Source organism: Neoarius graeffei, chromosome 18, assembly GCF_027579695.1.
Source record: "Neoarius graeffei isolate fNeoGra1 chromosome 18, fNeoGra1.pri, whole genome shotgun sequence".
Taxonomy (NCBI): Eukaryota; Metazoa; Chordata; class Actinopteri; order Siluriformes; family Ariidae; genus Neoarius; species Neoarius graeffei.
Window position 1 is genome coordinate 67,956,488 of NC_083586.1, and position 13,671 is coordinate 67,970,158.

Consider the following 13,671-nt stretch of genomic DNA (forward strand, 5'->3'; position numbering starts at 1 on the left):
TTGGTAGAGCTGCATGTGTGGAAAGTGGTGAAGCTGCAGGTGTGGAATGTGAAGGAGCACCAGGTGTGGAGGTTGGTGAAGCTGCAGGTTTGGAATGTGGTGGAGCTGCAGGTGTGGAATGTGGAGGAGCAGCAGGTGTGGAAGATGGTGGAGCTGCAGGTGAGGAATGTGGTGTAGCTGCAGGTGTGGAAGGTGATGGAGCTGCAGGTGTGGAAGTTGGTAGAGCTGCATGTGTGGAATGTGGTGAAGCTGCAGGTGTGGAATGTGGAGGAGCACCAGCTGTGGAGGTTGGTGAAGCTGCAGGTTTGGAATGTGGTGGAGCTGCAGGTGTGGAAGTTGGTGAAGCTGCAGGTGTGGAAAGTGATGAAGCTGCAGGTGTGGAATGTGAAGGGACTACAGTTGTGGAATGTGGAGGAGCTACAGGTGTGGAATGTGGTGGAGCTGCAGGTGTGGAAAGTGGTGGAGCTGCAGGTGTGGAAGGTGATGGAGCTGCAGGTGTGGAAGGTGATGGAGCTGCAGGTGTGGAAAGTGGTGAAGCTGCAGGTGTGGAATGTGGTGGAGCTGCAGATGTGGAATGTGGAAGGGCTGCAGTTGTGGAATATGGTGGAGCTGCAGGTGTGGAATGTGGAGGAGCTGCAGGTATGGAATGTGGTGTAGCCGCAGGTGTGGAATGTGGGAGAGCTGCAGGTGTGGAATGTGGAGGACCTGCAGGTGTAGAATATGGAGGAGCTGCAGGTGTGGAATGTGGAGGAGCTGCAGGTGTGGAAGGTGATGGAGCTACAGGTGTGGAAGTTGGTGGAGCTGCAGGTGTGGAAAGTGGTGGAGCTGCAGGTGTTTAATGTGGTAGAGCTGCAGGTGTGGAATGTGGTGAAGCTGCAGGTGTGGAAGTTGGTAGTGTTGCAGGTGTGGAAGTTGGTGGAGCTGCAGGTGTGGAATGTGGTAGAGTTGCAGGTGTGGAAGTTCGTGAAGCAGCAGGTGTGGAAAGTGGTGGAGCTGCAGGTGTGGAAGGTGATGGAGCTGCAGGTGTGGAATGTGGTGGGGCTGCAGGGGTGGAAGTTGGTAGAGCTGAAGGTGTGGAAATTGGTGGTGCTGCAGGTCTGGAATGTGGTAGACATGCAGGTGTGGAATGTGGTTAAGCTGCAGGTGTGGAATGTGGGAGAGCTGCAGTTGTGGAATGTGGAGGAGCTGCAGGTGTGGAATGTGAAGGAGCTGCAGGTGTGGAATGTGAAGGAGCTGCAGGTGTGGAATGTGGAGGAGCAGCAGGTGTGGAAGTTGGTGGAGCTGCAGGTGAGGAATGTGGTGTAGCTGCAGGTGTGGAAGGTGATGGAGCTGCATGTGTGGATAGTGGTGAAGCTGCAGGTGTGGAATGTGGTGGAGCTGCAGATGTGGAAGTTGGTGAAGCTGCAGGCGTGGAATGTGGAGGGGCTGCACTTGTGGAATATGGTGGAGCTGCAGGTGTGGAAGTTGGTGGAGCTGCAGGTGTGGAAATTGGTGGAGCTGCAGGTGTGGAAAGTGGTGGAGCTGCAGTTGTGGAATATGGTGGAGCTGCAGGTGTGGAAGTTGGTGGAGCTGCAGGTGTGGAAAGTGGTGGAGCTGCAGGTGTGGAAGGTGATGGAGCTGCAGGTGTGGAAGGTGATGGAGCTGCAGGTGTGGAAGTTGGTGGAGCTGCAGGTGTGGAAAGTGGTGAAGCTGCAGGTGTGGAATGTGGTGGAGCTGCAGATTTGGACATTGGTGAAGCTGCAGGTGTGGAATGTGAAGGGGCTGCAGGTGTGGAATGTGAAGGAGCTGCAGGTGTGGAATGTGAAGGAGCTGCAGGTGTGGAATGTGAAGGAGCTGCAGGTGTGGAATGTGGAGGAGCAGCAGGTGTGGAAGTTGGTGGAGCTGCAGGTGAGGAATGTGGTGTAGCTGCAGGTGTGGAAGGTGATGGAGCTGCATGTGTGGAAGTTGGTGGAGCTGCAGGTGTGGAATGTGGTGGAGCTGCAGATGTGGAAGTTGGTGAAGCTGCAGGTGTGGAATGTGGAGGGGCTGCAGTTGTGGAATATGGTGGAGCTGCAGGTGTGGAAGTTGGTGGAGCTGCAAGTGTGGAAATTGGTGGAGCTGCAGGTGTGGAAAGTGGTGGAGCTGCAGGTGTGGAAGTTGGTGGAGCTGCAGGTGTGGAAGTTGGTGGAGCTGCAGGTGTAGAAGGTGATGGAGCTGCAGGTGTGGAAGTTGGTGGAGCTGCAGGTGTGGAAAGTGGTGAAGCTGCAGGTGTGGAATGTGGTGGAGCTGCAGGTTTGGACGTTGGTGAAGCTGCAGGTGTGGAATGTGGAGGGGCTGCAGTTGTGGAATATGGTAGAGCTGCAGGTGTGGAATATGGAGGAGCTGCGGGTGTGGAATGTGGTTAAGCTGCAGGTGTGGAATGTGGGAGAGCTGCAGGTGTGGAATGTGGAGGAGCTGCAGGTGTGGAATGTGAAGGAGCTGCAGGTGTGGAATGTGGAGGAGCTACAGGTGTGGAATGTGGAGGAGCAGCAGGTGTGGAAGTTGGTGGAGCTGCAGTTGTTGAATGTGATGGAGCTGCAGGTGTGGAAGTTGGTGGAGCTGCAGGTGTGGAAAGTGGTGGAGCTGCAGTTGTTGAATGTGTTAGAGCTGCAGGTGTGGAATGTGGTAGAGCTGCAGGTGTGGAATGTGGTGGAGCTGCAGGTGTGGAAGTTGGTAGAGTTGCAGGTGTGGAATTTGGTGGAGCTGCACGTGTTCAATGTGGTAGAGTTGCAGGTGTGAATTTTGGTGGAGTGGCAGGTGTGGAAGGTGATGGAGCTGCAGGTGTGGAATGTGGTAGAGTTGCAGGTTTGAAATTTGGTGGAGCGGCAGGTGTGGAAGGTGATGGAGCTGCAGGTGTGGAATGTGGTAGAGTTGCAGGTGTGAAATTTAGTGGAGCGGCAGGTGTGGACAGTGATGGAGTTGCAGGTGTGAAATTTGGTGGAGCGGCAGGTATGGAATGTGGTAGAGCTGCAGGTGTGGAATGTGGTGGAGCTGCAGATGTTAGAGTTGGTGGAGCTGCAGGTTTGGAATGTGGAGGAGCTGCAGGTGTGGAATGTGTTAGAGCTGCAGGTGGAGGACCTCCAGGTGTGGGATTTGGTGGAGCTGCAGGTGTGGAATGTGGAAGAGCTGCAGGTGTGGAATGTGGAGGAGCTGCAGGTGAGGAAATTGCTGAAGATGGTGTTGCAGTTGTGGCAGATGAAACTGCACTCTCTGAATATTTCAGTCAGTGAAAGCGGTGTGTTCACTAATCCAGGATAAACCATGTGACCTGATACACAATCTCTGTCTTTATCTGCTTAAGGATTCATTTTAATCCCTCCATCAGTGCTTCTCTCTCTCAGGAGATATCATGGCTGCGCCTGGACAGAAAGCGGTTTTGATCACGGGCTGTTCTTCAGGAATCGGGCTGTGGATCTCTACGGTGCTCGCTAAAGATGAACAACAGAGATATTATGGTAAAAAAAGGAGAGTTCCATTTCCATTTAAGCTGCAGGTTTATATTCCACAGCGCTGAATTCTGGAATCTGATTGGTCAGAAGGTGTTGATTAATTCTCTCTAACAGTAGCTCTGACTGTAGTGCAGCTGCACATCACAAGTTTTTATTAATTCACTCGTTCTAATACGTAATTGTTGCCATAGTAACAGCTCACTTGTTTCTGTCATGTTTACAGAAGGAGTCTCCAGTGTCAGAGCTTTATCAGGAATTTATGCTTCTTTGTGGTTTATCAGTAACATGACAAGCTGTGTTTTTGCCTTATTAACTTCAAGAGAGTGAAAATTTTGTTTTCATAAAAAATGTGTGTGTGTGTGTGTGTGTGTGTGTGTAGTGATAGCTACAATGAGGGACTTGAAGAAGAAAGACACTCTGTTGGAGGTTGTGGGCGATGCGTACGGCAAAACTCTCTCTGTCCTCACACTGGATGTGTGTAGTGATGAGTCTGTCTCAGCGTGCATCAACAGCATTAAAGAAAGACACATTGACATTCTGAGTAAGCGCACACACACACACACACACACACACACACATCTCTAAGTGCAGGTTTTGTCCAACAGATAGGATCAACATATCTCATTGGGCCACCATTATTCACACTGCAGCATAATATGTTGTGTGTGTGTGTGTGTGTGTGTGTGTGTGTGTGTGTGTGGTTAATAATGCAGGTGTGAGTCTGGTCAGCCCAGTGGAGTGTGTATCCATGGAGGAGGTGAGGAGTGTGTTTGAAACAAACGTGTTCGGAGTGATCAGGATGATTAAAGCCGTCGTTCAGGACATGAAGAAACACCGAGCAGGACACATCATCACCATCAGCAGCACCATGGGTCTGCAAGGTGTGATTGTGTGTGTTTTCCTTTGATTGTATTGTTTTTGTGTGTGACTGTAATAGTTTCCCTGATGTGGGTGGAGTACAGAAGTACAGAAGGCAGGAGATAATGTTCACGCACACATTTATTGACAGCTTTTCAGCTTCACTTGGCTCACTCTAGGACACGCACGTACAGGCACAGTCATGTTCTGGTCCCAGGCACTCTTCTCTGCTCTCCTACTCCTTTTATGCTCCAACCATCACTGCAACAAACACACACACACACACACACACACACACACACACACACACACATTAATTGACAACAGGTGTAATGACTTGGCCACTCACCTTCCCTGACACTGCCCTCTATTTACAAACTGATGCTTGACTACGCCCCCACTGCCACATACCCCCACCGCCCGACTCAGGCCAGAGAGCCATCTGGCCTGCAGCGGATTCCCCCCCGCCCCGACAGGACAGGAAGTCCGCCACCACCATCTGCGCCCCCGGCCTGTGGACCACCTTGAATTTAAATGGCTGGAGGGCAAGATACCAATGGGTGATCTGCACGTTGGCATACTTCATGCGGTGGAGCCACTGGAGGGGTGTGTGGTCCGAACAGAGGGTGAAAGGGTGTCCCAATAGGTAGTATCGAAGGGCGAGGACTGCCCACTTGATGACCAGACACTCCTTTTCAATAGTGCTGTACTTGCTTTCACACATCACGAGCTTGCAGCTGATGTACAGCACAGGACAGTCCTCACCCTCCACCTTCTGGGACAGAACTGCCCCCAGCCCCCTGTCCGACGAGTCCGTCTGTAAAACAAAGGGGAGAGAGAAGTCAGGGGAGTGTAAAAGTGGCCCCTCACACAGTGCAGCTTTTACTTTAGAGAAAGCCTTTTCGCACTGCTCCGTCCACTGGACCGGATCTGGTGCTCCCTTTTTAGTGAGATCAGTTAGCAGGCTGGTGACATCCAAATAATTAGCTCTGAACATATGATGGTAGCAAGCCAGCCCCAGTAACTGGTCTTGGTCTTTTTGATCTTGGGCTTCAGGCAGGCCACAATCGCTGTAGTCTTGTTAATTTGGGGACACACCTGCCCATGACCCAAGTGCAAACCCAGATACCGTACTTCCACCCACCCAATTGCACACTTTTTCAGGTTAGCTGTGAGACCCACACACCTCAGCAACTTTAGGACAGCCCTAAGGTGCTCCAGGTGCCGTGGCCAATCATTGCTATAAATAATGATATTGTCGAGGTACGCTGCCGCATAGGCAGTGTGAGGGCAGAGGATCTTGCCAATGAGCTGCTGGAACATAGTGGGAGCTCCAAATAACCCAAAAGGAAGCATGACAAATTGGTGTCACCCAAACGATGTGGAAAAGGCCATTTTCTCTCGGGATAGAGGAGTCCATGGGATCTGCCAATATCCCTTTGTTAGATCCAGTGTCAAATAAAAGCGAGCAGTGCCTAACCGATCGAGCAACTCATTAATGTGAGGCATTGGGTATGCATCAAATTTAGACACCGTGTTGACCTTTCTATAGTTCACACAGAACTGGACCGACCTGTCGGTCTTGGGAACCAGAACCACCGGGCTGCTCCAGTCACTGTGGGACTTCTTGATTATGCCCATTTTGAACATGGCCTTGAGTTCATCCTGAACCAACTTTTTTTTGTGTTCTGCCAAGCGGTAAGGGCGGCTATGCACCACCACCCCTGGGGGCATCTCAATGTGGTGTTCTATGAGGTGGGTGCGGCAGGGGCGAGAACACGTTGGAAAATTCCTTCTGCAACTTGGCCACCTTCCCTGAGTTGGGCCAGTGAGAGGTGGTCTCCACAAGGGACCAGAGTGGCTTGAGATGTTATTTATTTATTTTATTTTTTTTTTACCTCCGGCCCCAGCTCTGCCTTCTCTGGGACTACCAATGCCAATGCCATGGGGACCCCCTCGTTCCAATGTTTTAACAGGTTGAGGTGGTCAATTTGCAATACCCCACCCCTACTGGTTCACCTCACCTCATAGTCGATGTCCCCGACTTGCTGTGTGACCTCGAAGGGCTCTTGCCACTTGGCGATTAATTTGGAGCTCAATGTGGGCAATAATACAAGCACTTTGTCTCCCAGTGTGAACTCTCTAAGGCACGTGCCCCTGTTGTACAGCTGGACTTGATGTTCTTGTGCCTGCCGTAAATTCTCCTGGGTTAAGTGCATGAGGGTGTGGAGTTTTGTGTGCAGATCGAGAACATATTGAATTTCGTTCTTGCTAGGTGTAAGAATGCAGGCACTTACAGATGTATGTGCAAAAGAAGGCAGCTTTCGGAGAGTAAACCAAGCCAAAAGAAGGGACTGGAATTGTTATCGGTAGACTAGCGTGGGTCAGGCGCTCGGCAAACAACATAACGAGGGCGAGACAAAGAGTGAGAAAACGAGGAAGAACTAGTGAGGGTCAATAGTCAGAAAAGCAGTAAGAAAGATACAAGGCTTGGTATGAACTGGAAAAATCAGGACAATACTTCGTGATGGTATGATAGTGACTGGGGCTTATATGGATGGACAGGTAATTGCAGAAATGTGAGCCAGCTGTGATTCAGTAGGCGGGAGATAGAGGGTGCTGTGTGCACTGAGAGTTGTAGTCTGGGTTGTCCATGTTTGTAGTTTGCTCACTCTCAGCGGGTTTACTGACAGAGCCCCCCCTCCCCCCCAGGACCTACCTCTGGGAGTTACATTCTTTCGGGGATGCCCTCTACCTCTGGGTACTGGCTTGCTGGGGTGCTGGGTATGGAATTCCTGCTTCAGAAGGGGGTCAAGGATATCTTTAGACTTGACCCAGCTTTGCTCCTCAGGCCCATACCCCTCCCAATCTACCAGGTACTTGATTTGGCCTCCTCTTTGTCTAGAGTCGAGGATCTTGTTGACCTGGTAGATGGGTTCTCCCTCTAGATTCAATGAAGGGTGTTCTTGGGTTGGGCGCTTTGCTGGCAAGGGGCCCTGGGATGGCAGGTTTGGGGTTCGAGATGTGGAACGTGGGAGACACTCAGCTGTGAGGGGGAAGTTCCAGGTGGTAAGAGACTTCATTGATGCGGCAGAGAAATTTGAATGGTCTGATGTAGCATGGCTGGAGTTTTCTACAGGTGTTGGTCGCTCATAGATTCTTGGTGGCCACCCATACTCTGTCGCCAGGATGCAAGGTGGGAGTCTCTCCTCTATGCCTATCTGCATACATCTTATATTTGGCACAGACGGATTCTAGCCACTGGTGAACCTCCTCCCAAATAGCTTGACTGTGCTTGAGCCAGTCATCAACAGCCAGTACCTGGCTGGGGAACAAGGGTGGCTGGTAGCCGAGTATGCACTGAAATGGTGTAAGCTGGGTGGCAGAATGTTTTAGTAAGTTCTGTGCATACTTGGCACAGAGCAGGAAGTGTGCCCAGTCCCCCTGGTTGTGTATACAATAGATCCTTAGGAAGCAGCCAATTTCTTGGTTCGCTCTTTCCACTTGTCCATTGGACTGAGGGTGATAGCTGGAGGTGAGGCTCACGGATACTCCCAACCTCTCCATAAGGCTTGATCAGAACTTGGAGATGAATTGAGGTCCTCTATCACTGACAATATCTTCTGGAATGCTGTAATACCTGAAGACCTGCTGGAACAATAACTCTGCCATCTGAGAGGCCGTGAGGATACCTGGCAGAGGAATGAGCTTCAAGGCTTTTGAGAATCGATCAATGGTTATCATGATGGTGGTATTGTTTTGCGAGGAAAGGAGGTCTGTGATGAAATCGATCACAAGGTGTGACCAGAGTCATTGTGGGATAGGTAGCAGACATAGTTTGCCAGTGGGAGGAGCTCACAGAGCCTTGGCCTGAGCACATTTGGAACAGGAAGAGATGAACCAGTTTATTTCTGAGAGAATATCTTCCCACCAGTACCTATTTCTCAACATCTGGTGGGTGCATTGACTATTCTGGTGACCTGTGGCAGGAGATGCATGCGCCCAAGTGATGAGTCTACTGCATAGATGCGTTGGCACATAAAGAAGACCAGGTGGGAGGTGACTTGACAGAGTTCATGGTTGTGACTTGCGGATTTCATTGTCTAGATCCCACATGATGGATTGAACAAAGTGCTGTGATGGAATGATGGTCTGTGATTCTGTGTCCTTGTGGGATGACTCGAATGCCCAGGACAAAGTGTCTGCTTTGGCGTTCTTGGACCCTGGACAGAAGGAGATGGAGAAATCAAATCGTGTGAAGAATAATGCCCACCCGGCCTGACGTGGATTCAACCTTTTGGCCTTTTTGAGATATTCTAAGTTTTTATGGTTGGTGAGGATCACAAAAGGGTGAGAGGCGCCCTCCAACCAGTGCCACCACTCTTCGAGGGCTAGTTTGATGACCAGCAGCTCGCGATTTCCCATGTCATAGCTTCTTTCGGCAGACGTCAGTTTCCTTGAGAAGAAGGCTATTGGGTGTAGCTTAGGTTTCTCACTGAACTGCTGGGACAAGATGGCCCCTACTCCAGTTTCCAAGGCATCTACCTCCATGATGAATTGTTTCGTAGAGTCAGGATGCTGGAGTATCAGGGCTGAAGTGAAAGCTAGCTTTAGCTGGTTGAAGGCCTCCTCGGCCAATGGATTCCAATGAAGACACTTGGGACCCTTCTTCAGTAACGTGGTTAAAAGAGCTGCCAAGGTGCTGAAGTTCCTAATGAAAAGGCAATAAAAGTTTGCAAAGCCTAGGAATCTCTGAAGATCCTTGATTGACTTGGGGGTTGGCCAGGAGGTCACTGCTGAGACGTTGGTCAAGTCCATACTCACTCACTGATTATGTAGCCCAGGAAGGAGATCTTGCTTCAATGGAACTCGCATTTCTCAACCTTAATGTAGAGGTGGTTCTCCAATAAGAGCTTGAGAACTGCTCCGACGTGCTTCTGGTGACTGTGGAAGTCTGAAGAATATATCAAAATGTCATCAATGTTGATGACATATTTGCCCAGCATGTCCTGCAGCACGTCATTGATGAAGCTTTGGAACACGCTAGGTGCCGAACAAAGGCAATACGGCATGACCCAGTATTCAAAGTGGCCTGTGGCCATGCTGAAGGTGGTTTTCCATTCATCACCCTGTTTAATCCGGATCAGATTTTATGTGCTGTGTAGATCAATCTTGGAGAAAACCTTTGTGAAACAGAGTTGCTCCAGAGCTGCCGGAACCAGAGGGAGAGGATACAGGTCTTTGACAGTGACTTCATTAAGTTCTCTGTAATCAATGCAGGGTCGCAGTCCGCCCCCTCATTTCTCCATGAAGAAGAAGCCAGCAAACACAGGAGATTTCGACAGGTGGATGTAACCCTGCTTGAGAGCCTCTTGAATGTATTCCTCCATGGCAGCATGTTCTTTTTGGGATAGGGGACAGACGCGACCTTGGGGCAGAGCCATACCTGGCAGTAGATCTATGGCACAGTTGTATGGCCGGTGTGGCAGTAACCTGTAGGCCTTCCTCTTACTGAAAGCTTCGGAGAGATCCCGGTAGCACTCAGGAATGCTGTCCATGGAGTTGGGTAGAGGACTCTCTACAGAAGTGGAGGACAACTGGAACTGAGGACGAGAAAGGCAGCTCTGAAACCATGTGGGTGACCACTGGAGAATCTCTGTTTTGCCAAGAGATGAGAGGATCATGGAGTTGTAGCCAGGGGTATCCTAAGATGATATTGGGACGAACAGTTGTAGTGATGTAGAGTGAGATGAGCTCCTTATGCAATGCTCCCACCTGTATCTGTATGGGTTGAGTTTGTGATGTGACTAGTCCATCGCCTATGGGTCCTCCATTGATTGTCCTGATGCTAATTGCGCTGTGCAAAGGGGTGACTGGCAGGTTGAGTTTCTGCATGAGGGTCTTACTGATAAAGTTCCCCTCTGCTCCTGAATCAATGAAAGCAGACAGGACAGGAGGACACTACCTTTAGCAACACTGGAATTTGGATGGATTTAGAGTTGAGCTCTCTCACCAGACTCGTAGCTTGGACAGGTTTATCTGCTGGGGCTCCCTGGGCTGGTCGGAATGGACAATGCTAAATGCTGTGTTCGGAACTCCCACAGTAGAAGCACAGCCCCTCCTTGCATCGTCTGGCACGCTCTGCACGGGTCAGCCTTGTGTGTGAAACCTCCATAGGTGAATTGCCCTCTGAAACCTAGTGATTTTGTGCTCATTGGGTAAGTTTGGCATGGTGGCAAAATACAAAGAGCATTGCAGTAAAAAAATTTTACATGCGGTGGTGTCTCCAGTGAACTTCTCAGGCATGGGGAGTTGCAACACCGGATGAGGATGAGACTTGGGGTGCACTAGGAGGGCCTACGGCATCACATTTGCAAGTTGTATCATTCTGGTGTTCAAATCAGCAAGCATCTGCTGATGGTCTCCTAGCAAACGCCCCTGCGCGTTAAGAGCCATCTGTTTTGAATCCTCTGCTACATCCATGCTGGCAAAGTATCCTGTGAGAATGCAGGCACTTACAGATGTATGTGCAGAAGAAGATAGCTTTTGCTGAGAGTAAACCAAGCCAAAACGAGTGACTGGAATCGTTATCAGTAGACTAGCATGGGTCGGGCGATCAGCAAACAACGTAACGAGGTAAAGACAAAGAGCGAGAAAACGAGGAAGAACTAGCGAGGGTCAATAGTCAGAAAAGCAGTCAGAAAGATACAAGGCTTGGTATGAACTAGGAAAATCAGGATGATATTTCACAATGGTGTGATAGTGACTGGGGCTTATATGGATGGACAAGTAATTGCGAGGGTCAAGTGTCAGAAAAGCAGTAAGAAAGATACAAGGCTTGGCATGAACTGGGAAAATCAGGACGATACTTCGTGATGGTGTGATAGTGACTGGGGCTTATATGGAGGGACAGGTAATTGCAGAAATGCGAGCCAGCTGTGATTCAGTAGGCAGGAGATAGAGGGCACTGTGTGCACTGGGAATTGTAGTCCGGGTTGTCCATGTTTGTAGTTTGCTCACTCTCAGTGGGTTTACTGACAGTAGATGAAGGTCCCTCCTCCCAATTTTCTCATAGCACGTCCAAAATCCCATGCAGCTTATGCCCATATAATAACTCAAATGGTGAAAAACCTGTGGAGGCTTGCAGGTGTAATGGAAACTTCTAATAAACACTTCAGAACGCTTAGCAGTTGTCTTTTCAGTTATTTATTAAAGTAGATCATATAAACAGATATATAAAATAGGAAAGGAAAAAAGAAGAATAAGAGAAGAAGACACCACTTCAGTAATGCCGAGAGTACGCACACTCTGAGTTGTGTTTTATCAAATCAAGTTTATTTGTATAGCGCTTTTAACAATAAACATTGTCGCAAAGCAGCTTTACAGAATTTGAATGACTTAAAACATGAGCTAATTTTATCCCTAATCTATCCCCAATGAGCAAGCCTGTGGTGACGGTGGCAAGGAAAAACTCCCTCAGACGACATGAGGAAGAAACCTCGAGAGGAACCAGACTCAAAAGGGAACCCATCCTCATTTGGGCAACAACAGACAGCCTGACTATAATATTAACAGTTTTAACAGGTATAACCCTCAACTGTCCTCATGGGGCCATCCTTCACAGGAGCGGTGCAATAAAACTCCGACCAGACACAGGGCACCAGGATGGATCAAGCAGGTCCGAGGAGCAGAAGAGGCCAGCATCTCAATCCCAGGATCAACATGTAACTCAGAGGGACAGATTGGGGGGGGGGGGAGAAAGAGAGAAAGAAAACACGTTGTTAGGTATGCCCTAAAAATGACAAGTATTAAATCTGTGTGGTAGGCTCGCAGAGACGAGAGTCTTTACATCAGGCATAACACACAACAATGGCATGTTAATATGGTAAAATATATCATGACCTGCTCTGGCTGGATGCTTGATTGGGTGATGGGAGCACACTCCTCAGCAATGATGAGATGCAGATGGGACCCTTAGGGCTGGCCAAGACAATTCAGTTACATTTCACCGGGTCTGGGACATGTGACAGAATGTCTGACGGCCGATTCCCTGCAGGCTATGATAGCCAGTCGAGGTCTCCACCCTCTCCACCAAAAGATTTCCTGTTGACTCCATGTAACTCAGAGGGACAGATTTGGGGTGGGGGGGAGGGAAAGAAAACACAGGTGGTTAGGTATGCCCAATGTCACCTGAATAAGTAGGAACAGTATACATATTGCACCGAGTACAAGCAGGGATTCCGGCAACTAACTATGACAGCATAACCAAAAGGAGAGAGCCAGAAGGTAACACAGGCATGAGGGAGCCCTGGGACATAAAGCAGCCAGCCACTACACCGTCAACAAACTCGAGTGAGCAAGCGAGTGGGGACTGACAGCATCCATACATCCCAGTTTACCAAAACACTCTATGTCTGAGGACCCTCCAGATCTACTCCTTTACCTCATAAACACCATTAACAAAAGGCTTGACTAAACAGATATGTTTTCAGCCTAGACTTAAATGCTGAGACTGTGTCTGATTCCCGAACATTACTTGGAAGGCTGTTCCATAACAGTGGGGCTTTGTAAGAAAAGGCTCTGCCCCCTGATGTAGCATTCACTATACGAGGTACCAGCAGATAGCCTGCACCTTTTGATCTAAGTAGGCGTGGCGGGTCATAGAGGAGCAGAAGTTCACTCAGGTACTGTGGTGCGAGACCATTTAGTGCTTTAAAGGTCAATAGTAGTATTTTATAATCAATACGAAATTTGATTGGGAGCCAATGCAGTGTGGATAAGACAGGGGTGATGGGGTCATATTTTCTAGCTCTAGTAAGGACTCTTGCTGCTGCATTTTGAACTAACTGGAGCTTGTTTATGCACTTATTGGAACATCCAGACAGTAAGGCATTACAATAATCCAACCTGGAGGTAACGAAAGCATGGACTAGTTTTTCTGCATCATGCAATGACATTAAATTTCTTATCTTTGCAATATTTCTGAGATGAAAGAAAGCTATCCGGGTGATGTTATCAATGTGAGTTTTGAATGAAAGACTGGGGTCAATAATCACTCCGAGGTCTTTTACTGCTGCACGTGAAGAAACAGAAAGGCCATCCAGAGTTACTGTGTAATCAGAAAACTTACTTCTAGCTGTATGTGGTCCTAGCACAAGTACTTCAGTCTTGTCAGAGTTAAGCAGAAGGAAATTAATAAGCATCCAGTGTCTAATGTCCTTAACACATTCCTCAATTCTATTAAGCTGGTGTCTCTCATCAGGTTTTGCAGAGACATACAACTGTGTGTCATCAGCATAACAGTGGAAACTAATACAATGTTTACGAATAATATCGCCCAGAGGTA

At 49.0% G+C, this 13,671-nt stretch overlaps 1 protein-coding gene across 1 annotated transcript in view; it reads left to right on the top strand.

Annotated features, from left to right (window-relative positions):
• The window catches only part of rdh8b (retinol dehydrogenase 8b), a 65,172-nt gene that overhangs the window by 11,390 nt on the left and 40,111 nt on the right, over positions 1 to 13,671 (top strand). The window contains exons 2-4 of the mRNA XM_060899619.1: positions 3,363 to 3,473; positions 3,847 to 4,008; positions 4,169 to 4,348. Coding sequence (XP_060755602.1) covers positions 3,368 to 3,473; positions 3,847 to 4,008; positions 4,169 to 4,348 — 448 coding nt within the window. The 5' untranslated portion in view covers positions 3,363 to 3,367. The remainder of the gene's footprint in view (positions 1 to 3,362; positions 3,474 to 3,846; positions 4,009 to 4,168; positions 4,349 to 13,671) is intronic.